At 43.4% G+C, this 27,150-nt stretch overlaps 3 protein-coding genes across 7 annotated transcripts; 2 read left to right on the forward strand and 1 right to left on the reverse strand.

Moving 5' to 3' along the window:
- The first annotated feature begins 4,940 nt into the window (after window positions 1–4,940).
- si:dkey-261l7.2 lies at window positions 4,941–7,224 on the forward strand. The gene is made up of 6 exons (XM_017409054.3): window positions 4,941–5,372; window positions 5,459–5,548; window positions 5,634–5,725; window positions 6,370–6,530; window positions 6,621–6,737; window positions 6,816–7,224. The coding sequence occupies exons 1-6, from the start codon at window positions 5,248–5,250 to the stop codon at window positions 6,924–6,926; spliced, it is 696 nt and encodes a 231-aa protein (XP_017264543.1). The 5' UTR covers window positions 4,941–5,247; the 3' UTR covers window positions 6,927–7,224.
- On the reverse strand, window positions 7,035–11,060 carry irak1bp1 (interleukin-1 receptor-associated kinase 1 binding protein 1). The gene is made up of 5 exons (XM_017409053.3): window positions 10,926–11,060; window positions 9,663–10,017; window positions 7,793–7,874; window positions 7,583–7,713; window positions 7,035–7,503 (listed from the first exon to the last, which is right to left on the reverse strand). The coding sequence occupies exons 2-5, from the start codon at window positions 9,926–9,928 to the stop codon at window positions 7,242–7,244; spliced, it is 741 nt and encodes a 246-aa protein (XP_017264542.1). The 5' UTR covers window positions 9,929–10,017; window positions 10,926–11,060; the 3' UTR covers window positions 7,035–7,241.
- Window positions 10,971–26,360, forward strand: agbl5 (ATP/GTP binding protein-like 5). 5 transcript variants are annotated; one of them, XM_017409270.3, is made up of 17 exons: window positions 10,971–11,092; window positions 13,173–13,461; window positions 13,560–13,731; window positions 13,859–14,025; window positions 14,128–14,305; window positions 14,405–14,583; window positions 16,517–17,021; window positions 17,187–17,356; window positions 18,807–18,942; window positions 19,020–19,231; window positions 19,325–19,530; window positions 20,073–20,252; window positions 23,046–23,161; window positions 23,242–23,294; window positions 23,434–23,618; window positions 25,559–25,665; window positions 25,752–26,360. In XM_017409270.3, the coding sequence occupies exons 2-17, from the start codon at window positions 13,247–13,249 to the stop codon at window positions 25,806–25,808; spliced, it is 2,838 nt and encodes a 945-aa protein (XP_017264759.1). In that variant the 5' UTR covers window positions 10,971–11,092; window positions 13,173–13,246; the 3' UTR covers window positions 25,809–26,360. The 5 variants fall into 5 exon arrangements, 4 of the variants coding, with proteins under 4 accessions (XP_017264759.1, XP_024860179.1, XP_024860177.1 ...); XM_025004411.2 differs by having other exon boundaries at window positions 19,328–19,530; XM_025004409.2 differs by having other exon boundaries at window positions 10,979–11,101.
- The last annotated feature ends 790 nt before the right edge of the window (window positions 26,361–27,150 follow it).

Raw genomic sequence — 27,150 nt, forward strand, 5'->3', positions numbered from 1 at the left:
CCCCCGCCTTCATTGTTCCTGCTTTTTTCTATACAACCCAATCATTGATCTTTTTAAGGTGTTTCTTTGTTTTGGAAGTCTTACACATCGTCTGACCCGAGTGTGTGTACCTGTGCTAAAATACCAAATGGCGTACCCCTTGTTGGTACTGTGGATTCTGTGTACTGTTGATGTTTTTTCTGTTCTTTTTGCATGTTTATTAGGGAAAGGAAGCATCTTTTTTTCTTTCTTTCTTTCTTTCTTTCTTCAAACTGGTTTTACTGTGAGGCAGATAAAAAAGGATGCATGGGTGAGAGGAGTCATTTATGTCTCTTTATATCACGTTTCAGTGCGTCCTTAGCATTAGCAATACCTTGTGCCTTTATGTCTATGATGTGTGTGTGCGTGCGTGGCCTCTGAATGTACAACCCCAATTCTGAAAAAGTTCAGATACCGTGTAAACTGTAAATAACAACAGAATGGAACAATCGGCAAAATCTCATAAATCCATCATTTATTCACAAAGAAACACAGTAAGCCCGTCAAACGTTTGAACTAAGAAATTGTACCATTTTTAGGAAAATAAATAAAGTAATTTGGAATTGGATGGCAGCAACACAACTCTAAAAAGTTGGGACAGGTCCATGTTTCCCTCTGAAGCCTCTCCTCTTCTTTAAACATCTAGGAGCTGAGGAGAGCAGCTGCTGGAGGTTTTAGAGGAATGTTGTCCCATTCTTGTCTGACGGAGGACTCTAGCCAGTCCACAGTCCTGAGTCTGCTTTTCTAGATTTCTAAATTTCACGATGCATCGAGTTCTGTCAGTTGTCGAGAGGTCTGGACTGCAGGCGGGTCAGGTTCAGCACCCAGACTACAAACATGCCGCTGGAAAGGATGCAGGAAGAGGTTTAGCGTCGTCTTGCTGAAAATATGCAAAACCTTTCTTGAAAAGGACGTCATCTGGATGGGATGTTCTAAAATCTTAATACTCTTTTCTGCATTGATGCACCCCCATACCATCAGAGAGGCAGGCTTTGAACTGTGAGCTGATAACAGACTGGATGGTCCCTCTCCTCTTTAGTTCAGAGGACGACATGTCTGCGGGTTTTAAAAAGAATTTCAAATTTTAATATTATTACCCCACTTCCCCTTCAGCCTTCTGTTTTGCACAGAGATGTTTTAATCTTCTGTATTTGATGAGATACTTAAAGTCTTCCTCGTTGTTAAATTGAAGGACATTATTCTGATATTCTTCCACTGTTTTTAGACAGTTTTTGTCAGCGTAGTGAACCTCTGACCATCTTTACTGTCGACAGATTCAGCTTCTAAAGTGCTCTTTATTGCCCCGCCCTCCTCCAGTGTTCCTTACTCGTAGCGCTGACTTTTTACAGCCCTGTCATTGCCCCCGTCTCCTCCTCCTGGAGATGTGTTACCGCCATCACATTTAAAACAAACCTATTTTTTTGACATCTAATTGGTTTTTTTTTTTTCATAATTGGGGTTGTACGTGTCTGTAAGAGCTCATGTGTGCCTGAAGAAGTTGTGTGTGTGTGTGTGTGTGTTTCTAACGAAAGCGAGCGTGTCATTGGGTTGGAGCGTACAAACAGTGGCATCCAGTCGGACCCTTGTGAGACCTTTCAAAGAAATGTATTTCTAGCAACTGAACAGACTGTACCGTTGTTGTAAACACACCATAATATTCATGTTGATATATTGTCCTGTAACCAACCAGTCGTCTGTTTGTACCTGATGAAAGAGGTGCACTTAAAGCGACAGTCTGGTCATTTCTGAAGCGACGTTGTGTCAGACGCCTATCAGCCGTGAAGGATGGAGCAGAAGGCGGCCAACCAAACAAGTGCCCGTTTCAGATTCTTTTTTTTTCTGGCTTTTAAGACAAGCTTTTCTCAAAAACGACACACCGGTGTGAAGGAACACTACATTATCCAAGCAGCTCGGCGCTCCTAACAGCTGTTTGACAGAACGTGGCTTCAGAAATGACCAGACTACCCCTTTAACCACAGATCAATGCAGTTTTAGGCAGGCTACTTTTGTTTGTTTTTAAACACAAGCTTTTTAAAATGTTGGGAAGTTTCTGTTGGGAATACACATGTTCACACACATCTCACGTACAGTTGTTGTCTCGCATGTTCTAGCACTTTCTTACGCCTGAAAAGAAACAAACAAAAAGGAAAAAAAAGGAGTTAAATCAACCCGGACCCGACTGAATTTCGATGGACATCAGAGACGAATCTTCTCCTCACCCTTCTGATTGTGTGCCTTGTCTACTCTGGCATATTGAATCCTCCGTTTCTCCTTTTGGGGCCTTTTTTTTTTTGTTTGTTTTGTTTTTTTTTTTCTTTCAAAACTTCCTAGTTCTGCTCATCAACCTGTTTGGACTTTTTTGGGGACCTGACGGGACTTTACGTGGGACGAACGGAAGAGTCCGACGGGACAAAGCATTGTACGCGCAGCATAAGGTACTGAGTTTTATAACAAGACAAAAAACAAACAAAAAAGGAGCACGGAAAGCCAAACTCTGCCTGTCTGACGGACTGCAGAGAACTGGACGGTAGCATCTAGAGACACCCGATTCATCTCATAGCTCACATATTATGAAACGTATATCCCATCCGTTTTTTTGGTTTTTTTTTTTATCATTTGTGTCTGTTTCGTAACGCGTTTGTCAATGCCAAATGTTGTCTTTGGGCACTGAAACTTTAGAACATGGCTTTTGAATGTGTTTCTTTTCTTTATTATTGAGTTTTATTGTCTTCATAGTGGGTGTTCATTTATATATAATGTGTCTGAGTCTCCCTGCCATACAAGATGATAGATATATATATATATATATATTATATATATCTCAGTGGACAGATCTGTGAAGATAGGATGTTTTCTGCTCTGCCGCACATATTTGTTCAGGAGTTGTATAAGAAGAGTTTATTCCCCAAAATGAAATGGCCAAAAAAAAACCCAGACACCTTCCGTTTACAGCGACAAGACGTAAAAGTACATTTTTATGATAGAACTTTAAATCTTTGCCCATTCAGACATGTTTGCTCATATGTCTCATTTTTATTTCCCTAAATATATAAACTCTTCATATACAGCTGGATTTATGTACAGGTTTGAATGAGGAGAGTGTGTAAACTACACTGCTGACCCAGGCCTCTTCACCGTCACATAGAAAGTTATTTCTATAAAAACAAACGTGATTTTTTTCTCTCCCCCCCATCTTTAATTGGTACCGGATGGTGGAAACAAGCACCTTTAGACAGTTCGCTCTATCGCTAAAATGGAATGTTATGGATACTTTGTGCTACTTCCTGTGGTTTTTAAAAATTTTTCCTCCTCTGTGGAATCACAACACACCTGTTCGTCATTTCATCGTCTCACCTGACGCTACATCGAGCTCTAATTAGAAAGATTATCAGAGTTTTAACTTAAATTCCCTTTTTTTAAAAAAAAAAAAAAAGAAACAGTGTCCAGTTCTGTATAAAAGATATTAACGGAATTTTGTTTTTAGCAGTTTCCAGCCCCAGGTCAGAACACTTCTGCAGTTTGGATTTTGTGAAAACGTGCAGCGATTTGACTTAGAGGTTAAAGGTCAAGGTGTGTGTGTGTGTGTGCGCGCGTATGTGTGAAGTGGCTACGTACGAGCCACCAGGTTTTAAGGAGGAACGGGACGGGAGAGCACGGGGAGGGGAGGGTGTCTCTTTTCTGTGAACTGATGGACGAAGCTGTCTTTGTTAGTTTGGATACTTTTTATATCTAAAGGAATAAAAGCATAAAGCTAGAATGTATGTGTAGGGGAGTACTGTTGTTCTGTTAGTTCATACCGATATTTTAAGTAAATAAACAGTTGTGTTTCCATTTTACCTTTAGTTCTCATGGAGCCTTTTGTTGTTGTTGTTGAACAAGAAAACCTTCATTTACTGCTTGTTTGTATATCTAGGAGTCAGTTAAGGTCAAAGGTCACCAACAAAGTTTGCTCAGAATTTTAAAAGGGTCGGACTCTGCTAAAGATTCAGGGGAACTGAATAAGAAATAGTTTGAGAAAATATTTTACCTAATTAGCCTGTACTATATTATATGTTATGTTTAATATAATCTATTCATATTTTTATTTTAATCTTTTTGTTTATGTTAACCTGCTTGTAAAATTAAAACAAGTCAATGAGAAATGAGTCTGTAACTCTAAAACCAAACATTATAATAATTTAATTTAGGTGTTTTCAGGATCTGAGTAAGTGTAATAAAACGATCAGGGTGTTTCCAGAACTGATTGCCTGTTGAATTTAATTTGAAAATAGATAAATAGATGTTTGTGTGAGGAGGTTGTCAGATTTTTAGATCAAATATTTTAAAGGGGGGGGGGGGGGACTGTCAATATTTTCTCAAAAGATAAAATAAAACAGCTGTGTGAATCAGAATTGGGTCACATTTTCCTGCAGTGTGAACGTAGTCTTAGTGATCTCCAGCCGTGGGAAACACGTCACCTCCACCAGGAGGAGGCTGGAGTTTCTTGCTTTGTTTCAATTATTATTTGCAAATGAATAAAATATACATTTCATTTCTGGTGGCTGGAGGTGATTTTCCCTGATGATCCCAAGCCAGACACCTGATCGACTGAGCTTTGTGTGTGATGCATATCCAGTCTGGGTTGACAACATTTTTTAGGAAGCAGGAAAATAAAGATTTTATTGTTGTTAATGTCTGCAAAGAAAGAAAAAAGTCACACTTCTGGCTCCTGAATTGCAAAGCCGACCTGTAAATCTGCAGTCTCTGCCCCGGAAGCGGTCCGCGCGCCTTTAGCTCGGTCTCGGCGGGTCACAGACGGGACCTGTAGCCGCTCTGTGAGCGCGTGAAGCAGGTGAACAGCACCGCCCCTCCGCCCGGACCTCCGGAGCTCGGGCGCCTCCCTGACGTGGCGCGACGCTAAAGGTCCGTCCGCTCCTCCGTGGGCCGCCGTGATTGGGCAGGATACTTATTTTGGCAAGTTTTCCGAAAGGGTAAAAAAAAAAATGTAAATACACAGGTGGCGCCGGCATGCGCGGCGTTTATGTAAATAAAAGAGAAGCGAAACCGCGCTCAAGTTTCCGAAACGCAATGTTCGGCAGAGAGCTGCGGTGAAACGCGAAGGTTTGGACTTCACACCGAGGAGAGCTCACTGGAGCGGTGTTCACTCAGAGTTAGGGTCCGGCTCGCCTCCCAGCCTGCACCTGTCCGTCTCCAGGGGAGGAGGAGGAGACCGGGGGGTGGGGGGTCGCCATGCCTCGGCTCAGCCCCGCTGCCGTGCTGCAGCTCGGCCTGCTGCTCTCCGCGCTGCCCGCTCAGTACCTCATCAGCCGCTGGAGCGGCTCCTCCGCGGCTCAGCGCTACCACGCGACCACACGGTGGGTGACGCAAACACGGCCTGTGAACCCTCGTGTGTGTATGTGTGTTCACGGCCCTGATCCACGGAGCGCTGTGTGTGTTGTAGGATGCTCCGTGTGTGGCGGGACTGGAGGACGTCGTACCTGAACACCTCAGCCTGGATGGACTGGACTGAGCAGCAGTTTAACGCAGTAAAGTGAGAAACCTTCAAGCCAACTTGTAGAAACACTTTAAATAATTAAAATCAGTAACCCGCTTTAAGGACATCTGTCTTCCCCTAGGTCTCTGCTTGGTTTGGGACAATACCAGGAGACACAAGTGTCCCCTCCCGTGGAGACCATGATTTTTGACAACGATCAGGGCTTTTTTGGAGGTCAGTGTGAAAACTTCGAGACGAAATTAGAAGAGAACGCACAAATTCGTGCTCGCTTACTGCAAATCATCTGAGACATTCCACAGTCCAATCGTCTTAGTTCGATGGTAATTTATCACCTTTAGCTGCAATCAGTCACAATATGTTTTTTATTTATAGGCTATATCACCAAATCATCCAAACCTGTCTGGCATTTCACTTTCTGACTCACATGAACTAAACAGACAGATGTTCCAGATGACTCGAGACTATTTTTTAAAATTTCTGTTTTTAACATCTTCAAAGCTCCAGCGAAACGTGGACTGAGAACCCTCCCAGTCCTTAAACACACTTAGTTTGACTAAAACTCGTCCTTTGGTATTGAGTGAAACGTGTCCCATGTCTCCGGTTTTCTTTTCTCATTATTTTAAATCCTAAACTCTCGCTCTCATCAGCGGTTATTGACAAAATACTCAGTGGTGCGCAGCTCACAACTTATTACACAAACCTGGAGTATTTCCTCAAAGTAAGCCGTCAGTTCTTGTTATCACTTCAAGACTTGTCGGTCAAAGATGGACAAAAATAAAAGGGATTTTAGAGCAAAATCTGAAGATTTTATTTTGTGTATTCAAAAGAAGATGAGCTCATCTTTTTGTCCCTTCCAGCCTCTAAGGCAGTCCGCAGCCCTCGTCCCCCGTATGTCTTCCTGCGAGTCGGGGAGGTGGTGATGGAGAGGAAGGGTCACATGGTCGGGGTGGTGGTGAGCTGGGATGCCGAGCTGCGAGCTCCTCCCGAGTGGATCGACCGCATGTTCTCCAACTCTGAGGTGAGTGCTCGCGATTAACCCCCCCCCCCCGTGAATCGTTGTGTTTATGCCTCGCCAACGGTCTCTGTTGAACAAAATCACGTCACGCAGAACATGAAGGCGGAGAAGACGCCGCACTACAAGGTTCTGTTCGGCGGGCCCGGGCCCTCGTCCCTGCTGGTCGCCTACTTGCCCCAGACGCAGCTGGAGCGCGTCGCCGGCGTGAGGGTAAGTCCACGAAACGCTGCACTTTCTCACGCACTCTGCCCCCCCCCTCCACGGACTCATGCGCTCGGGTGTTTGCAGCCGGACATCCCCACACTGGAGAACTACTTCACGCATTTCGACGGGACCCGCTTCGTCATGAAGCCGTGGCTCAGGGAGCTCTTCCCGGAGGACGAGGACGAAGACGCTTAACCGTCCCCCACCCCCACCTCCCTGCTCTCAGATGGCGATGCCGTCGTTTTACTCGGACAATCATCAGCGCCCAAGTGCCGACGTTTTCAGAATTTTTCAAATCTGGAGACCACTGTCGCTTGGAAAGTGTTTTATTTGAATCTGTCCAGGTAATTAATGTGAAAGTTTAAAGACTTTAAAGTTTTAACGGAGATGCTTGAAATCGTCTTTTTAAAGTGACCTTTAAGGGGCCGTCTTGGCTTTAAAATCTGTACTTCTCTTCAAGTGATGTGCAATAAAGTTGTTTAAAGAATCCAAACTGTGCTCGCGGCATCCTCAGAGTTTCTTCCTGCCTTTGTCTCTGAAGCTGAAGGAGACGAAGACATGGGAGGACACGGTGACTTTAGGTATGCGGGGAAAGTGAGGAGCTGGACTCTGCTCCCTGCCTCCATCCTGCTCCTCCTCCTCCTCATTCCTCCACTCCTTGGTCTCCTCCTCTCTGACCAGCTGAGGAGATCCCAGACTTTGCCCCAGGAGCTGACTGATTTCGGCGGCCTTCTGTTGAGCGTTTTCCACCGCTGACACGCACGCGCGCTGCCTAGGAAAAAAAAACGCACGGGTCACGGCTCAGTCGCCTGACTCGTTGGTTCAGATTAGTGCCGGTGCGCCTCAAATACCTCGTCTGGCTCAAACACTCGGGGCTGTGGCGGAACCGGGGCACCCCCACGCGGACACTCTTGTCCAGCTTTTCCAGCAGGATGCTGCAGATCTGCTCCATCTTCTCGAAGTCTGAGAACGTGACCGCGACCTGCGGGGACATTCGGCAACATCGTCGCTTTACACACACACATTCGTTCAGTACCGACGAACCATCCAAATATCCCCACCTCTGCATCCATGGTGTACAGGTCAGCGTCTCGGTGTAGAAACCTCCTCACCGACGTGTCCTCGTCCCTGACACCGTGTTGTCTGAGAAGAATCGAGCGGTGCCAATTATTTTTATACCTCGTAGACAAAAGGAGCTCTGAGCTTCGCTTCCTCTGTAACGGATTAGTGGCATCACACTACAGTCCACCAAAAATAACATAATGTTGGCTGAGGAAATGTAGGCAAAAGTAGGATCAGCATCGGGCTCAAAAGTTTTGAAGCACCCCTACAGATTTTATGAAACAAAGATTTATAATTTGATCCTGCAAATATGACACTGTTGCTTAAAAAATAGGCCTAATATTCTGGTCAAATTCAATTTGGGTCCTGTAATAAGACAGAAAAGAAAACAAACAAAAAAAAACTCCTATAGACTGCTCACAGTTTGTGTGCACACCGTCTCAACGCCACATTGGAAGACAAGCCCCTAGTGGACAAAAACACCAAGGACAGAGAGGGGACGAAGTGTTCTTTCAGCCGTGACGGACAACTTTCAGGTTTCAGCAGACTCGGGAACTGTCGAATCCTGGTTAGTGTTGTGGAATTTTCTTTACCAAAGAGGACAATGAAGAGTTTTGTCTTAGGATAATTTATTTAACCTATATAGCTGAGAATCACTGCGCTGAGGTGAGTCAACAGAGTGAGTCTGAAGCATTACAGATAGCTCCCCCTTCTTATACCATTGTAGGATGAGGAGGGGTCAGGGGGGAACAGAAGGGTCAGATAGCTGATCACAAGGGGAGGCAATTAAGGAGGCACATACTGGTAAATTTCCATACAGTCAGGAGGGGTCAGGGGGGAACAAAAGGACCAGATAACACATACATCCTGGCACCCTATAGGGATAAGAATAAAGGAATTCCTAACTAAACTAAAACATGGTGGTCACATGCAGCAAGAATCACTGAAAACAGTATTTTTCCATTACATTAGGCAGACCTGTCAACCGCACGCCTCAATCAGCACAGGTACACCTCTGCACTTTCTTCATGAAATAACATCTTCAGCTATCAGGACTATTTTGATTGAAAGGAATACTTAAAACTGTAGACTTGGTTACTGCATCGTACTCTTCCTGTAAGGATGCTGTGAAGAATAGGGTGAAATCTCTCTGTATATATCTGCTAATTTTATCAGTAGTTTACTCCAAAAGTTTTAAAAACAAATCACCTGGACTTATATTCTGATGTTATTGTTTAAAACTTTTTTTTTTTTTTGACTTGCCACATCCTAGATAAGTAGAAATCTACACCAGCATATCAGTAGTTTACCTGTTTACATTTACCCTGGCTGTTACTACGAGTTAACCATCTGTCACTACAACGTTTGCTTCCTGCCACCAACCAGAGACTAATAACTGTAGGCTTGGAGACATTTGCATCCCTACAGGTCTTTTCTCGTGCATGGACCCGTATCGAAAACCAGATCATTTACTGTACTGAGGTAGGAAGTCGATAGTTGATTTGGATCATTCAGGCATTTCCTCACGTGCACATCTTCATAGGGGTCAGAAGATGTGCACATCAGCTGGCTCAAGCACCTTTTGCATATTTAAATTTTTGTGTTGCTTTTCTTCTCTTTGGTTTTGTTGCCATCGAACTTAGTAAATTAAGCAGATATAAGTTATCATCCCCGATCCAAGTCATTTCTAAGGTGAAGCACTTTGTCTTCCCACATGGCGGGTGAACTTCCTGTCCACACATCCTAATGAGAGGACCTGGCTGTATTTGGGTGTGGTGAACTAAACTTTTTTTTTAGACAAATATCGTCATTACAACTGGAGCTACTTGACTAATAATAATGCTCGCCATTTTTTTTGTCTGTTTTTACCTGAGGGCCTGTAAAATGTAATCGAGTCGCCGCGTGACGCTGTTGGTCACCTCGTTCACGGACTCCTTGGCGCTGGTCACGCTGACCCGCAGCGACGCTAGGTCGGCCGGGCTCGACACCTCCGCCACCCCGGTGACCTGGACCCCCCTCCCCTGACCGCCGAGTCCGTCTCTGTGACCTGCTCTCGGTCCAGGTCCCCGCTGCCGGTCCTCACCGGCGAATTCATCCGCAGGTAAGGCGGCGAAGACGCGAAGCGGAGCGTCCATGATGGACGTCGGCTAAATGAACTTCCCGCCGCTGCCGCAGCAACAGCCGAAAGGCTTCATGGGAGTTGGAGGCTGTTTCCGCCAATGAACTACAAAGGGCATAAAAAACGCCTTTAAAAAATATTTATGTATTTTATATGATAATAACCATACATTAAACAATATATGTAATATAAATGAGCACAAACATGGTGCTAACATTACTAAAAAAGAGGAAATTAATTTTTCTGACTTCATGAAGCGCTCTATTTCTATTTGATAAATCTGCACATTTCTATTCTCTCTTGCCATAACTGCAAAACAACCACACGCTTTAAAATGAAAGGTTTAGACAATCCAAATAAATAAATGAATGTGGAGGTTTAACAAAATGTACGCACAACTGCAAATATGTCACACCTGGGAGGCAAGTTCACAGCTCAAATAAAGACATGCATGTTTTAAAACTTATTTAAAGATGCTTATTACGACGTATGAAATCCAACATAACAAGGTTATTCTAAACTATAGCAAAGGGTGGAGTTTGAAAGGGTTTACGCCAGCAGTTTTCCTAATATATTGATGTAAAACTCTGAAATGCAGGTATGCACTCAGTGTAAACAAAGCAATCGGTTTTTTGTAATATATGGAGAATTGCACAATTTTTTATTCAAGTCACTATTTTTTTTACATTAGAAAGTACAATAATAAACAATGTCGCAATAAAAAAGTGTCTTATTGTGTTTTCTTTCCTATTGTGCTTTATTCTGTCTGAATTTGTATATTATTATATGTAGCTTTTAGAGTTTTTTTTTAATTATTTTTGAGTTATTGTCTTGATTTTTCTTTAATCTTTGGTGACCTTTGGTAATCTTTGGTAATCTTTGGTGAGGTTTGCATGACAGTTCCCTGTTCGTGCTTACAAACGTCAAGAATATAGTTAATTGGCGCGGCATTGTATGTCTTAATGCATGTTCTTTTTACTTTTACTTATATCTTCATAAATACTGGTACTTACCTTTAGAGGCCACCAAAGTTCTGCTGTTCGCAGGCGACAAAGAAAGAAAACTCCAGACGGCTTCATTTTTTCCAGAGGACCCTGAACGCAACACACGGAGCTTTAACAAACTGATGGTCGGGAAGGACGGTGTCGACAAAAAATGGACATCGATCGAAAATAGCCCCGTAAGACATGTCAGTTCATGTGTTCGTCCTCAGAAAAAGGGGGGTCAATTAAGCGTCTCGACAGCGCAACAGACGGAACACGGTACTTTCATGAACACGGCGTTCGTTTTCGAGCAGCGACGGCTGCTGGCTTGGTCGCTCGGTTAGCCTCGGTAGCTTGGAGACGGTTGCTAGCTAAGCGAGCTAACTGTAACGGTCAGAGCCGCTTAGAAAAGTAACGAAAATGTTGCGTTCGCGTGTTTATCACAAGCGGTGAAATGAATGCATTTTGGGAGTCAGACGCCGTGACTTCACGCCCCCTCCGTTGCTCGAAACCTCGACTCGGTTGTTGTTTATTTTAAACAGCGCAGACCTGTTTGTTCGTGCGTTTAAAACAAACAAACAAACAAGCTACAATCGTGGTTTTATAATGTAATATACTAATAATAAATGACTATGATAATAATAATAAAGCAGCGGTGGTGTTTCAACTCGAGCTTTGATTATTGTGCTGGTTGTAGACACGGCTGCAGTTTCCTGAACAGCCTCGGGGAGGCGCTGTTTAGTGTTGACTTTTAGACCGGAAGCAGTTTTTCCTCTTTTGTTGTTTTTATTTAAACCAAAATTAATAATTAGGAATTACAACTGAGGCATAATGTGAAATTTGATCCATATTTAACACTTATATATATATATATATATATATATATATATATATATATATATATATATATATATATATATATATATATATAAAACAAAACACAGTTACTATCCTTTGATAAACCTGCAGCTAAATGGGTGTGTTAACAACATTTACAAGAAGTTTTATGTTTAACTATGCTGAATTTTCAAATGATACTAGGATCGTGTAACTAGGTTACAAAACAGAAAAGATAAAACAATTTAAAAATCCAAATTCTGGGAAAATTAATGCCCTGAATATCCGTTATAAATGTAAACAATTGTCATACATATAGGCATAATTTCTACATTAAACCTATAAGAAACATTCTTTGATGAATGCTCTAAATGCTTCACCTTTTCCATTGGTTTAAATTATATAAACCAGTCATTTATTTTATGTTTGAAACCTCAGTAATGAGTGTTCCTGCAGAAAATTATTTTGTCGTTACCATGTCAACATATTGCTGGTGAAAAATGACAAAAAAAAACATGTTCCAATGAATTTAATCTGTTGTTGTTTTTTTTGATATATCGGTTAGGTTGTGTAACAAGTTAAATTTGTACCTTCAGGAAAGTCAATCAGATTTTGTTAATAATACTAAAGTTAATAATTATGTTTTCAAATGGGAAGTAAACACCAGGATAATAAGTGGAATTCTGGGTAGTTTTTAAATACAAGATCAATACAGACTCCCATTAATCCAACTTGCTGATCAATAAAATAGAGCCAGGTAAGAAAATAACAAATTAAGGGGTTGGAACCAAAACTGCAGCACTAATTACTACTTTTATTCATATGCATTGTCTTCAGATTGTTGTTAAATATCAGTCATAATTGCAGCTAACAATGAAAAACCAGCGTGCAAATAGGCTTCTGTGCTTTTTCTGAGCCTTTTTTCATGTTGCACAGGAATATTAGATACTGTGGCTCAGCTGTCATGTAATTAGATCTTTGAAATGTCCACTAAAATTGAGAGAAGGATTCAGTTGTCTTTTTCTGCTCATGTCATTTTTCACTTTAGATTAGCACTGTAACCGGGGTTGTTTTTGTTGTCGTTGTTGCTGCAATTTTGCTTAAAATCCAATTATTTTGGGCTTGTGTTTACTTTGCGATTAAATCTGTGGTATTGATGTTAAAGGTTGCTGAATTATTCGAGGTCCGGTGCCTCGAGGCGAACAGCTGGTTCCCACAGCAGAAAAAGAAAAGTGATAAAGTTGACAAATAATTTGCTGCATCCTGTATTTTTTATGTATTAAAATGGAAATGGTCTCAGTAATCGTGCAAAATGTTCACCCTTAGCTAGAGAAAAAACAAAATGCCATCAAGCTAATCTGAACAAACTTTAGTCGTGCGGTTTGTGTTTGTTTTATTCAGTGTTTTTAGTGATTTAAACCCGTTTCCTTACTCTGACAGGTCAGCGGTGTCAGGTATCTGACTGGCACTTGGCAATCGGCCCGGAAGGAGAAACGTGAGCGGAGGTCAGAGCCATGGAGGCCCGCTTTGGTAACATCGTGTTTAGCTCCAAGTTTGACTCAGGGAACCTAGCGCGGGTGGAGAAGGTGGAGAAGGGCAGCTCGAGCCCCCCCTCGGACACCGCCTCTGGTGGGAGCTCCACCTCAGGGTCGCATCTCACCCCTGACTACGAGTTCAACGTGTGGACCCAGCCCGACTGCGCTGGCACAGAGCATGAGAATGGAAACAGGTAATTAAACGTGCTTTTTTATTTTTTAATGTTGTCTTCCTTGTCGTTTGAATCATGGGCTATAAATACCCAATGCTGCTTTACTTGATGTGTTTCAGATCGTGGTTTTACTTCAGCGTGAGGGGCGCTCTGCCTGGGAAGTTGCTGAAGATTAATGTGATGAACATGAATAATCAGAGGAAGCTTTATAGCCAGGGCATGGCTCCTCTTGTACGCACTTTGCCTGGCAAAACCCGATGGGAAAGAATTCGAGACAGACCCACGACTAAGGTAGATTCTCTCTGCGAACCCGTCAGGAAGATGACGTGAGCATCAGAGCGCTGTCAGCTGGGCTATTTTTATCCTTCCGACTAACGTGCTTCTTTCTTCTGTTCTCCTTTCTCCCGCTGCTTTCTAGATTGTAGACAACCAGTTCATCCTTACCTTCACCCACCGGCTGCTGGAGGTGCGAGGTGCTACCGCCTACTTCTCCTTCTGCTTCCCGTTCTCCTACGCCGAGTGCCAGGAGATGCTGCAGCAGCTGGACGAGAGCTACCCCAACGCTGTTCAGCTCAGTCCGAGCAGGTAAAACACACAGGTGGTGCAAAAACGCCTCACACGCGTTAAAAAAATTAGCATATTTTTGAAAAGCATAAAAAAACTGTGTCATTGTCTTCCCTCTGGCAGTGCACCAGGCACTGTGTATTACCACAGGGAGTTGCTGTGTCACTCTCTAGATGGCAATAGGGTGGACCTCCTCACTGTGACCAACTGCAGCGGGATGCAGGATGAGAGAGAAGCTCGTCTGCCGAAGCTGTTTTCTGACACCAACACTCCGAGACCTCACCGCTTCTCCGGCAAGAGGGTATCGTATCGCCCACAAATCCAAATGCTGCCTTCTGTGGCCTTCGAGTCTGATGCCACCTCAGGTAAGCTCACCCGTGCTGTTTGTGTGTACATGCAGGTGTTTTTCCTCAGCAGCCGCGTGCACCCGGGGGAAACTCCCTCGTCCTTCGTGTTTAATGGTTTCCTCAACTTCATCCTGAGAAGAGACGACCCACGGGCACACATGCTGCGCAACATGTTCGTGTTCAAGCTCATTCCCATGCTCAACCCGGACGGAGTCGTCCGAGGACACTACAGGTGGGAGCTTAACATTTATAACCACGTGCTGTCGTAGAGTAAAGCTTGAGTGAATCATGCATGTTAAAAGAAGCCCCGACCAGTACCATGAGCCGTTAAGTCAAATTATTTTCTCATATTGAAATATGGTGTTAATGAAAGGTTGAATTGTGCAAAGTGACCTACAGGGAATAAATCACTAAACCTTTTCAGTAATTTTACAGCTGCCAGTGAAAGGAGCTTCCCTTAATAAAAAGCCCACCTAAGATTGTAATGGTTCTCAGTACGCTTTGACATTGTTTTGCAGACGCTGTATTTTGACACAGTCGTAACCACTACATTTACGGAATCTCACTAATTTCCTGACTCACAAGTCCTTGCTTTGATCATGGGTACTGATGGTCTTTCTGTACATTTATAAAATCATGCCACAGCAAAACGCTGTCTGCTGCCTGGTTACTGAGCTCTTAAGGCTCCCTGCATACTCGGGCGTACTCCACGAGCCGCGCGGATTCCAGGCGGACTGTCCGCGGACGGTTGAGACTTCATACTCGAGCGTACAGATTGCCTAAAATTCTCCCGTGACAAATTTCAGTCATGGCGTCACCGGACGAGAAGGAAGAAGGAAGAGATCGCTTGCCTCTTAGCTTTAAAAAAAAAAAAGAAAGAAGGTGCCTTTAGCCCTGTTTCTTCACCACCAGGGCAGCCACCGCACACCTGTCAGTACTGAACAGAGAGCGGCGGTCACACTGTACGCTGGCGCCCATTCTCACCTGAGAGCGGTTGGTGTCGCACACAGAACAGTCCAATGCGAACACCGTTTCTCACCGGGCAGTTTATTGTGCGACACCCAGAACACGTACGTGGTCATAAAAATTGATGTTTGCGCGGATATGTCCGGCGGACGTCCGCTTCGAGTTCGCGTTGAGTCCACCTAGAGTTCGTGTGGACCTCCACGGAGTGAAGTATGTGGGGGTCCTTTATTTGTTAACGTGCTGCTGCACCTTTGGAGGTCGGAAGAGTTGAGTTTGGAAGAATTAACCTTGATAGTAGACGCAGTGTAGGCCTTCACCTGTGAAGTATTAGACATCTTAGTCATCTTTACTTGTATGTGATGGTCCCTGAGTGAAGCACGCTGTCAGCGTTTATTGCCGTTTACTCTGGTGCTGTTTTAGTTCTCCTTTTTAACAATGCCGGGTCACTACTTAATAAATAATAATAATAATAAACAGCAGTGGAAGTTCTCCACTAGAGTCTCCAGGAACATAACTACTGTTTACCTCTTCTTTTATCCTTTAAAATGGATGTGTGTAAAAGTAATTGAATTTAAATTAATAAATTAATCCGATTTTGTCAGTACAACATCCTAATAAATCAACACATTTAGGTTCAATCCCAAAACTGAACTGGTACACGGCTGCTCTACCCATCTAGTCGTGTTGTGTATGTGCGCGTCTGTGAAAATTGGTTAGATAGATTGGTTACTCTACCGATCTATGAACTGGTTAATCTTCACGTCCCTAGTGCAGAGTTTGCAACGACTGTGCAATAATAAAACACAACGGACACAGAAGTTCCCGAGTCGAACCGAGAGCAGAGGAAGAAAAACAACAAGGACTTTTGTTTTAAAGAAACATTGTGTGACGAGATTTACTGCTAAAAAACCCTCAGGAATTACAGAGTCGTGGTCAGAAATCTCAAAAACAAAAATTCCTCCTATTTGTCTTGAGTGGAAGCTGCAGAGTTGGACGCTGTGGTGCATCTGATCCAAAAAATAGTATAAATACAAACGGGTTGAGAAAGTCCAAAAGCAAATCAAGCTCTGTAGGCAAATGGATGGACAAAGCCTTTTTTTTTGTTGGTTTTGTTTCATTATAGAGGGAGAATGTGTATTAGTGGTTCTGTTGGATTCTGTAAACAAGAATAATAAAAAAATCATGTTTTTGTTTTTCAGAACTGACTCCAGAGGTGTGAACTTGAACAGACAATACTTGAACCCCAGCCCCGAGCTTCACCCTTCCATCTATGCAGCCAAAACACTGTTGCTCTACCACCACACACACACGCACACACACAGCAACAGCACCCCTCACACGCAGCTCACCCCCCTCAACAACAAGTCCGCCAATCAGCCTCAGTCTCCGCCGCTCACTCCCCTCGAAGTCAGCTTGAACCAACGCAACGCGGAGAAAGACGGAAACCCCGTCCCGGCCGAGCTCCCCATGGTGATGGAGGAAAACACCTGGACCGCCGCCGAGACGAAGAAAGGAGACCAGAACAGCTCCCCGGGTTCCCCGGAGACCGGCGCTCCTGCCACTGAAGATGTAGCTGCGCCGCAGGCGGAGGAGCCGGTGCCCCCGCAGGAGGGAGGCGTGGCGTATTACGTGGACCTACACGGCCACGCCTCCAAACGCGGATGCTTCATGTATGGAAACAACCTTCCTGACGAGAGCCAGCAGGTATCCTCCTTCTGATTTTGGAAGCGTGTCAAATCACATCATGTAGTTTTATTTTTAGCAACATGTTTCTTTTCTTTTTTCTTTGAATAAGATTTCAAGCAGTTTTGACTTTCAAATGTTAATCTGGTTGGTTGGTTCGTGTTTTGTTTTGGTCGTTTTTCTCAGGTGGAGAACATGCTGTATCCCAGACTGATCGCTGTGAATTCTGCCCACTTCGATTTCCTGGGCTGCAACTTTTCAGAGAAGAACATGTACGCTCGAGACAAAAGGGACGGCCAGTCCAAAGAGGGCAGCGGCCGAGTCGCCGTCCACAAGGCGATCGGGCTGCTTCACAGGTCCGCCCACACCGAACTCGCACCTCGCGCTCAAATAACACAGCAAGCTTTCCGACAGCGTGTTCTCAAGTCTTTTCCCAGCAATGTTTCATTGATTTTTACAAAGGTTACAAAAACACAGCAAACGCATAAAAACAAGTTTAAAGCTGACAGACGAGCAGCGAGGCACACAGGATGTAATTCAGCTTTTTAATAAAACCTTACACGTTAAATAAGATTATGTGAAAATAAAACAAAAAACTGAGGTGTCAGGTCCAATAACTTTAAGAATGAAAATCCAGGACATTAAAAAATAGTCTTCCTTTTTGGTATTATGTCTTTAAAGACATTTAAAGTACAGAACATATTTTTTATTACATATCAGCTGCATTCAAGTCCACATTCCTTATATACTGTAAAAAGGGGTCCAGATTCTTTTTAAAGAGGGCTTCTTCTCCCTTGAAAATAAAGGTAATTTTTTTTCATTGGTACAGTTAGAGACAGCTCTTTAGCCCAGCTGATAAATTTAGACTTCCTTGTGTTCCTCCAGGAGAGGAAAATAACTCTTTTAGCAAGAAGTGAACAAATATCTAGGGCAGCTTGTTTTTATCCAAATATCTGGCAGTCATCAGGACATAATCCTGAACACCCAAAATAATTCCCACGACCCGTTTAATTTCTTCCCAAAGTGGTTTTATTATTTCACATTCCCAGACACAAAGAGGAACTGTAGCCTTCTCTCTCAGTGCCGCAGATCTTGATAAAATGTTCGTATATGTCCTCGTTAATCGGTAATACTGCGTCAGTCTGAGCCGAGTAACGATTCCGCAGAGGTAATATCCTCCCGCGGGTTGTCTCTCCAGGCATTTTATTTAGACACAAGTGACTCAGAAGAGCTCTCAACCCAAAACCTGGAGAGTCTGGAGGTGATGCAGTCATTTGTGTCTCTGCTTCTGTGGCAGATAATGGATAATGTTTGTAGACACTGGCCTCTAACGTGAAGATAGTTTAAAAAATGCATGCTTTACAATATCATATCCAACATCCGATTCTGCAAATTACAGTAAATTCCAATTTTTTTTAACCTCAAGTCTCCTATTGTTTTTTTTGTTTTTTTTACTCCACTTGATAAAGTTTGCATCAGCTCTGCAACATGGGGAAATGATGACAAATGACATATTTTTGACTTAATATCATATTTTTTCTGTATTTTTTCTAAATAGTTTAACTTTTGCTGAGATAAAAATACTGAGGAGCACATTTAATAGAACAGTTTTTAACATGGAGATGATTTTTCTGGAAAAAAAAAGTACTTTTAACCCTTAAAGTACCAAAGAAAAATTTAGGCCATTTTCCTAATTTTAAATGTATTTTTAGAAGTTTAGATATAAAGAGCTCCAGCGTCAGTAACTCATCCTGAAATGGTAATGAATGCTTTTATTGTCATGTTTCTCCTCTGATTACACATCAGTTACACTTTGGAGTGCAACTACAACACAGGGAAAACCATGAACACCATCCCACCTGCCTGCCATGACAACGGTCGGGCCAGCCCCCCTCCGCCGCCATCATTCCCCCCAAAATACACTCCCGAGATATTTGAGCAGGTAGGAGATCGCCAGGATTTTCCGTGTTTCACCGCAGGACGCGGTTTTATAAACGTGTTTTGTGGGTTGCGCCGCAGGTGGGGCGTGCCGTGGCCGTCTCTGCCCTGGACATGGCAGAGTGTAACCCCTGGCCTCGTCTCGTTCTGTCCGAGCACACCTGCCTCACGAACCTCCGAGCCTGGATCCTCAAGCACGTCCGCAACACCAAAGGCCTGAACGCGCACATCCACCCGCCGCCGAGGGCGCACAACAACGGCAGCAAGTTGTCTCCGCCCAAAAGCTTCAACAAGTGAGTTCGCGCACGTGTCTGGGCCGCCGAAAAAAGGCCTTTGCTCCGTCGCTGACAGGTGTCCCCTCTCCCCCGTTTGTCCTGATTTGGCAGCAGCTTCCTGTCTGGGTCGGCGTCAGAGAACACCATCAGCCGCGGACGCTGCAACAGCAACAGCAGCAGCAGCCAGACCCCCTCACCAAAGATGCACAGCTCTCCGAGTTTCACCTTTGGCTGCCCCCCACCCCGAGCTCACACACAGTACAACAGCACACACACCGGCGGGCGCGGAGGCAACAAGACCCTCGGGCCGGTCAGGGGTAAGCTGCTGTCCCGCCCAACTTCTCCCAAGCTGGGCTTTCTTGTCCTGGTTGTTTTTAAACTGTGACATCAAAATGACCCCTGTGTTACCTTAGTGTGACCTCATCTCCCTTTTCCTTTTTTTTCTTTGGTCCCATTTTATCCATTTCATGTTGGTGACAACTAAAAAATCCAAAACAGGTTAAAAAAACAAAACAACCGGACTTCTATTCTGTAGCTGAAGACATTTTGTTTCTCATCCGAGGAGCTTTCTCAATTCAAAAAGCAGAGAGTGCAGAGTTCGAGCTTTTAAAGCTGAGACGTTCTGTAAACCTGCAAATTGCACTCGCTCTCCTCACAATAGAGGCTCATTAGGGTCTTAGAGGCTGTTTTTGCTTTATTGTTGTGAGAAACTGGTAAGAAAGAAAAACAAAACTATTTTAGGATGAGCTTAAAAAGCAGATTTGAAAACTCAGAAATGTCTCCCAGCTTTGTGTCTCCACTGGACAGTCCCAGCATGTCTCTGAACCAGGTGTGTGTGTGTGTGTGTCTCCCTCTTCAGACGCTAAGCCTCAGGAGAAGAGACGCCCCTCCCATCACCGTTCCATCCTTCGATCCCCCAGCAACAGCCACAAACCCTCCCACCTGCCCCGGTCGCCCCCGTCCTCTTCGTCGTCGTCCTCGTCGTCCTCGGTGTGCGCGGCCGGTTCCTGTCCCCTCCCGGCTTCCGTCAATATGACAGGTCTGTACTCCCTGCAGCCCCCCAGCCTCTCCACCCTGCTCCCCTCCCTTCAGGCTCTGCCCCGGCCCGGGCTGCTCTCCAAACTGAGCCCCCTGCTCCTTCAGAGCCTCCCACCTGCCACCACCTCCCCGACTGGGCCCACGTCGGACTGAGCCCAACATATGTGTGTATGTGTGTGTGTTTGTGTGTTCAAGCTCAAGACATTACTGGTGCTAGCTCTTCAAGCATTTAATGGTTCTGGTTCTGACCACCCAGTCTTCTGGTGTGTTTTATCAGAGCGAACTCCGCGGTGTGTGTGTTTGTTCTTGAACAGTCGTCTCGTTATTTAACCCGTATTGTCTTGAGGAACATTTAAAATCCACAGCAGAGCCCACATAAATGGTCGAATATTATATTCACATTCTGCCTGTGTACTAACAATAAGCTAAAACATTACCTTTATAATGTGCCATTTTGATTTATTTGTTTATTTTGAAGCTAAACAGCGCTGTCAGTTTTTGCATATAGTCGACACACAACTACTGTCAGGCTTTTAAAGCAACAGTTCAGATCATTTGAAGTGGGGTTCCGTTGAAGGCTACATGCTAACGGCTGGTCTGAGCCGTTTTATAAACCTTTACATCACCATCATTGTCCCACAAAAAGGTTATTTATATACAATTATGGTTATTGGCTCTTACAGTGCAGCCTTGGGCACTTCCTGCAAGAATATAATAATATTTCTGTCGGAGTAGCTGTGTACGCTAGTATGACAGAGAAGTAAAGTATTTTAAAATGTTGTTTGAGTGAACTGCTAAGAAATATTTGAAATTGTAGCTGTTTAGGACTAGCTGTTTGCTCCTAATCCAGTCAGAAGTGAACTTTATTTCTCTGAACCGAGGCTGTTCAAAGACCCATCTACAACAGGTAAGATATTAATCGTTCATAACCTCTTCACGGAACTCCACTTCAAAAGATCTGCTTTAACAGGAGTTGTGTATAAATGATGAACGGTGAACAGAAATGATGCTTTAACTTTGACCATGTTGCACTTTTAATTATAGATTTTTTTTTTTTATTGGTTCATGTTGTTATAAGAAAAGAGTTACACAGAATCATTTACCTTTTATTATTAATATTATTTTAAATATAAAAAGTTTCAGTTCCAGCCAACAGGGGCTAATTACATTACATTTAATCTGAATAGAGATCTCCGGAGACAATAATCAAACCTTTAACAGTTAGATTTTTTTTTTAAAGTTTCTTACGCAGCCTAGCGATTCCTTCTGTCCAGTATCTTTTAAGTCATTCCAGTGTCGGACCCACTGCGGTCGGGACATCCTGATGGTCATGGAGTCGCCTACTGCCAGAGCGTGAACCGTCACTGGCTTCAGGCCTCAGCGGTGGGGGGGAGGAACAAGAGTTGCCAAAAAAACAAAACCATAAAAAAAAAAAAAAATAGTTTGGTATCTGTTTGACTAAGTCAGGTTGGCGATTATTTATTACACTTTTCTTATAAGATACCAGTGCTGGTTCAGATGTAAATAAAACCCATGGCTCATAGTTTATTCGTGCAGATAACGGTCTCCTCATGTGCCCTTAGCGGGTTCGTATTTGGCGACCATTCGCTGTAAAGTTTATATATTTTTTAGCAGCGAGAGGACCATAAAAGACTCCCTTGTTGTTCTGGTTTAAATGTAAAAAAATGTCTTTGTGGAAAGAATATAGCGATCGTAATCCATTTCCACGTGTTCCTCCCATCCCAGTACTTGATGTTGGTCTGTGTGTTAGGACCAGCCATTTTAGTTGCACTGAAGTCCAAACATCTGTGTGCTCAAAAGGGTCTGTGAGCGGCGGCGGCCGAGTCGATGTTCGGCTCCCGTCGTGGCCGCCGTCCGATCCAGTGCTGTGACGCGTCGTAGTTATGGTGTGCCTTTTTTGTTTTGCTGTAAAGCGTAGTGGGGGGGGGTTAAAAAAGCCCCGCTGACGTTTCAGACCCGTCACGGGTAGCGTCGACCCGGTTAGAACAAGGATCGTTTTAAAATTAGTGGCTACTGTCGTCGCTATGCTAAACTATAACCACGAGTGTTGTTGTTGTATAGGTTTAAAGCTGACTGTTTTGCACTTTAATTGACATTTTAAATACAAAAGTCAAATCCTGCAGATTAGAAGAGATATTCAGAGTAATTTATGGCTGAAAGCAGAACTAAATATTAGGTTAGCAGGAGTGGTTTCGTGCTCATCGAGCAAACAGAAGTCTTATCGATGCTCCTTTAAAATCACGAGACGGTTATTTTTCTGTAGCCTCTTCCTCAGTTCAGTCCAGTCCCCCGCGAAGAGCATTCTGTCGCTTTTATTCTGTTTCCTCACTGTGAACTTTGACGTCCTGTGTCTTTATGCTTTATGCTCCTGTGAGAATTGTGTCATTTCTTTCGATATGGTGCTAACCTCTTAACACCAGACTGCAGATCAGTGTTCGTCCCTGTAACCGTCAATAAATATCATCTTTCCTTCAATGTGCTGCCGTCTTTACCCGCCTTTTTTTTGTTTCTGTTTAACTTCTGGAATAAAAACTGTCCCTTTGTGAAGCTTTTGAGTCCTCTGCTCTCCTTTTGTCTGTGTGTGTGTGTGTTTGTGTGTGTCAGATCTTCATGTCTCACCTGGAGGGAACCATTTAAAAAAAAAAAAAACTAACCTGTTAAACCGAGAGAGTTGTGATAAAAGCGAACACAGATAAGGTGATCTTCCAGGAGGTGAATTTCTCCCTGATATGTTTAGTTCTCCTGTGTTTATGTCCCTCCATGTTGTTGACAGGAGTCAGCGGTCCTGATTTTAGAGCTGGTGGACCCAGCTGGTCCAGGACACCTTTCGCCACGCGTCCTGGGCGCGCAGGCCGAGGCTGCGGGTCTCTCACAGCCACGCAAAAAGAGGTCAGCTGGCTCAGACAGAGCAAGTTCTGTGAGAATATCCCCGTTTAGGTTTGACTTCTGACGTCCTAATGTGTCCACAGGCTGCTAAAGACCTGGGGCCTGAACATATCCTGTCATCCATCAAACTTAGCAAGTAAGTTCAGCCTTTTTGGGGGGGATGTTATTTAGTTAAAGAAAACTGCTTTTTAGCTTTGGAAAAAAAAAAGAAGGGCGTACAGTCGGATGGAGGAAAACGAGGCCACGCTGCGTGATCTTGTCTCTCGCCTGCGCAGGTGCGAGCTGCAGCCGCACGCGAGCCGCATCCCCGTCCGGCGGATGGGCTCGGGCCACGCCCCCCTCTCCCGCAGCCTTCGCTCGTCTCCCACCTCCCCGCCCGGAGGAGGCAAGGAGGTGTCGGCCGGCATGAGGGTGTGGCAGCTGCTCGGGCCGGGCCTCCGCGGACACCTGCCTCTGTCAGGCACGTCCCACCTGCTTGTTGCTTCGGCTTGGTTTGCAGTGAAATGTTCATGTCGGACTTTAGGGTTTTTTCTTGCAGTTCAACGTCTAAACCAGCGGCCCCCAACCTTTTTGAGCTCCACGGACCGGTTCATTATCAGACAGTATTTTCACGGACCGGCCTTTAAAGGTGTGGCGGATAAATACAACAAAATAAAATGATATGACCGGCATGAAAACGGGGGTATTAATTAAAACCTAATAAACGTAAATCCAACGTGTCCTCGCAACTTTATTAGCTGCATCCTGGTGTTGTGTTATCAACATGAATAACAGCCTCTCCTCCCCCTGATGTTCTCTGTGTTTAAACATGCCCTTCAAAATAAGATACACCACAAATATAAAGTGCACAAAGAATACAACTCACCATAACGCTGAATCAGAGGGAGCCCTGTGCCTGTTTCTCAGTAACCAGACGGTCCCATCCAGGGCTTCCAGAGACGTTTGTTTTTTGCTCGTTTTGCTGCTTGTGGGTTTGTTTTTAGCGGTAACGGATCACGTGATTCTAAATAAGCGTTCTGACACGCATCAAGAGGGAGTCAGAGACGGATGTAGTGGAGAGAATCTGATCAGTTTTCAAAATAAATGTAGTTCAGACTGCCAAAATAAAAAAAAAAACAAATACTGTAAGTTAATTATTCTTTCTGTGCGGCCCAGTACCAAATGACCCACGGACCAGGGGTTGGGGACCTTTGATCTAAAATGTTTGCAGAGGCAAGTTAGGACACATCGCTGTAGGTTTTATCTGAACTATTTTCTTCTTTCATTTGTTTATGACTTGTCAGGAATTTTAAAATTTATTTTCTCATTATTCCTTTTGTATTCTGGATAGAAAGCATTTAGGATGAAGCATAAAAGCAATAAAAGTGAAGTCAAATACAATAAAATACCACAAAAGGAATTTAAAAATAAACTTAAAAGTCAAGCTGTCCTGCTCAACTACAACTAAAAACAACAAACAGGTTTGAAGCAGGGACCTAAAATAAGCTCCTCGACGGTTTACATCAAACCTAAAGGGATCTTTTAGACTTTTCGATGAAGGGTTTTGTATTAAATTTAGGAACAGTTAATATCTTACCTGTCAAAGATGACCTTTTTGAAGATAAAGAAGCGGAAGGCCGGTCTCCTTAAACAGCTTTCATAGCATTTCATATGAATGCCGTTTTATCAGCCTTTACTCTGCCGTCAGATGGTTATTTACGTAGAACACAAGCGCAAATGGCAGCAGCACCAGCAGCCAGCTGTAGCACTTCCTGTGCAGCCTGGCAGAAATATTGCACCTTTTTCCGCCAAAATAACCGGGAAATGCAAACCTGACAGCGTTGCATAGGTTTATAAAGCAGTGTTTGGATGAACTGGTGAGATTTTGGGGATTAGGGTTGAAAAATGAAATGAAGTGGACAAGACTTGGACTAGCCATCAGCTCATCAGTCCTGTCGGACTCTGACTCTTTATTTCCCCAAACTGAGGCTGTTTTAAGAGCCCTCTCTAACATCTTCAGGGAGGATTTTATTAATATTGTAACAGGTAAGATATTAATTGTTTATAACCTTTCCACAGAACCCCCATTTCAAACTGTTTAAAATATCCATTCACGAAATAGGTTTTTAGAAACGTTCCCACCTTGTTTTGAAGCGTTCTGTCTTTTGCCAAAGAAAATCCAGATAGTTCATACTTTCTACCATAGATTTTCAGACAAATGTCATTAAAACTGACCACGGGTCTGCTCTGAACTCGGCGATGATTAGAAACAAGTTCAAAAGTATGATAAATAATTTTAAACATTCTCCAGATTTCCGTGTGTTCTTTAGGTTTTAAAACAAAGGTTTTCTGCTCTGTCACTGCTCAGGAAAGCACAAACACGGCAGGTCTGCGGCTGACATCATCTTTTTTTCTTCGCAGGTATATCAGAGAAAGAAGGTGGAGTGAAAAGCACAGAGAGGAGTCTCCGCTGTAAACCTGCCGCTGTCATCGAGGACGCACCAGAGACGGACGGGACGCTGCGGCAGGTGAAGCCCACACAACCGTGTACCTGAATGCATCATGGGACAGCCACCTGACGGGCTCTGTGTGTGTGTGTGTGTATGTTTCACAGGCCGAGGAGGCAGAGGTGAACATGCGTGACACACTGACTCTGTGTGGAGAAGTGTAGAAGCTGCACCCAGTATTCTTGCCGACTGTGAGCCCATGTTCTTGTACCGTTTTTCAGAATCATTTCAAACTTTGTAATAATGGGTCATTGAAAAAAAAAAGGTTTATTTAAAGTGCAATACGGAGGTTTTTCTTTTTGTTTGCTTTGTTTCCTGAGCTAGCTGAGGAGCAGCGCGTTACATTTGCCGAGCAGCAACTTTTCTTTTCAGTGGAGCAGCTGAGGATGAAGTGCCTTTTCTTTTTTTTTTGTCATTTTCAAAAATCTGTAAACTTGAAACGTCTCTAATATTTCAGTTCCGGTCACTGAACTACAGAGTTTCTGTTGTTTTAGTCCCTGCTGCTCTCCAACAAAGTGATGTTTAGTTTACTCGATCATTATGCATTCACTTGTGTTACAGCAGATGACTGATTTTAGTTAGTTTTTTTTTTTTTATATCTGAGCACAACTGCACCTTTTTTAAAATCTTATTTTTACTGTATCTATACAAATTACCACGTTATTTCAGAGTATTTTCTCTTTGCATGTACCATTTATAAAGATATATATTTATCATTTCTGTGAACTTATTTTTTTTAGTGTTTATGACTTATTTGGAAAAATAAACTGTGATGAATATCTACCAAGTACAAATGGAGAACAGGCTCGCATATTTCTTTTTAGAAATCGTTCAGCATAAATATGTGGCAACTTTTATTTATTTCTTCTGGTATAAATAGTGTTCAGAGTGCCCAACACAATTTAAAAAAAAAAAGATTCTAAATTGAATTTATAAAGAACTCTGCATGTTTTTAGTCAAATTAGCGGCGTTGCCTGAATGGGAGGGGAAAATGTAGCCATTTACACATTTAAAAAAAATAAAATATGGTGCTTTTTCAGCGAGAATTGGAACTTAAAGAACAATCTTAAAACTTGAAAAACCTGAAGGTTGAAATAAAGAAATTAAAAGATAGTAGCTGTCAAAATACAAAATATTGCAGCTTAAAACCATCAGGGTTTTAGTAAAAAAAAAAGAGTGACAGGAAAAAGCAAATATTCCTCACTTTTGTGTTCAACTAAATTCAGCGATCAGTAGTTCAGAATATCTCAGCGCCGCTTGATTTCCTCCCCAGAATGACTCGACTTCTGTCGACTCGTCCTCACAGCTTTTAATCGCCGTTTCCTCTCAGAAGAACTTTTAAACATCTCTCTTTCGACCTGCGGCTCTGACTCTGTTTACATCCAGGGATTATTTTACGGACTTGATATCCTTCGAGCGCCAAGACTGACCAAAGTGAACTCGCCAGTGTTCGAATGTAAACAAACAACTCGTAACTGTTGGCAACAAAACCTGACTGCTGATTTT

This window comes from Kryptolebias marmoratus, linkage group LG19, assembly GCF_001649575.2.
Source record: "Kryptolebias marmoratus isolate JLee-2015 linkage group LG19, ASM164957v2, whole genome shotgun sequence".
Taxonomy (NCBI): domain Eukaryota; kingdom Metazoa; phylum Chordata; class Actinopteri; order Cyprinodontiformes; family Rivulidae; genus Kryptolebias; species Kryptolebias marmoratus.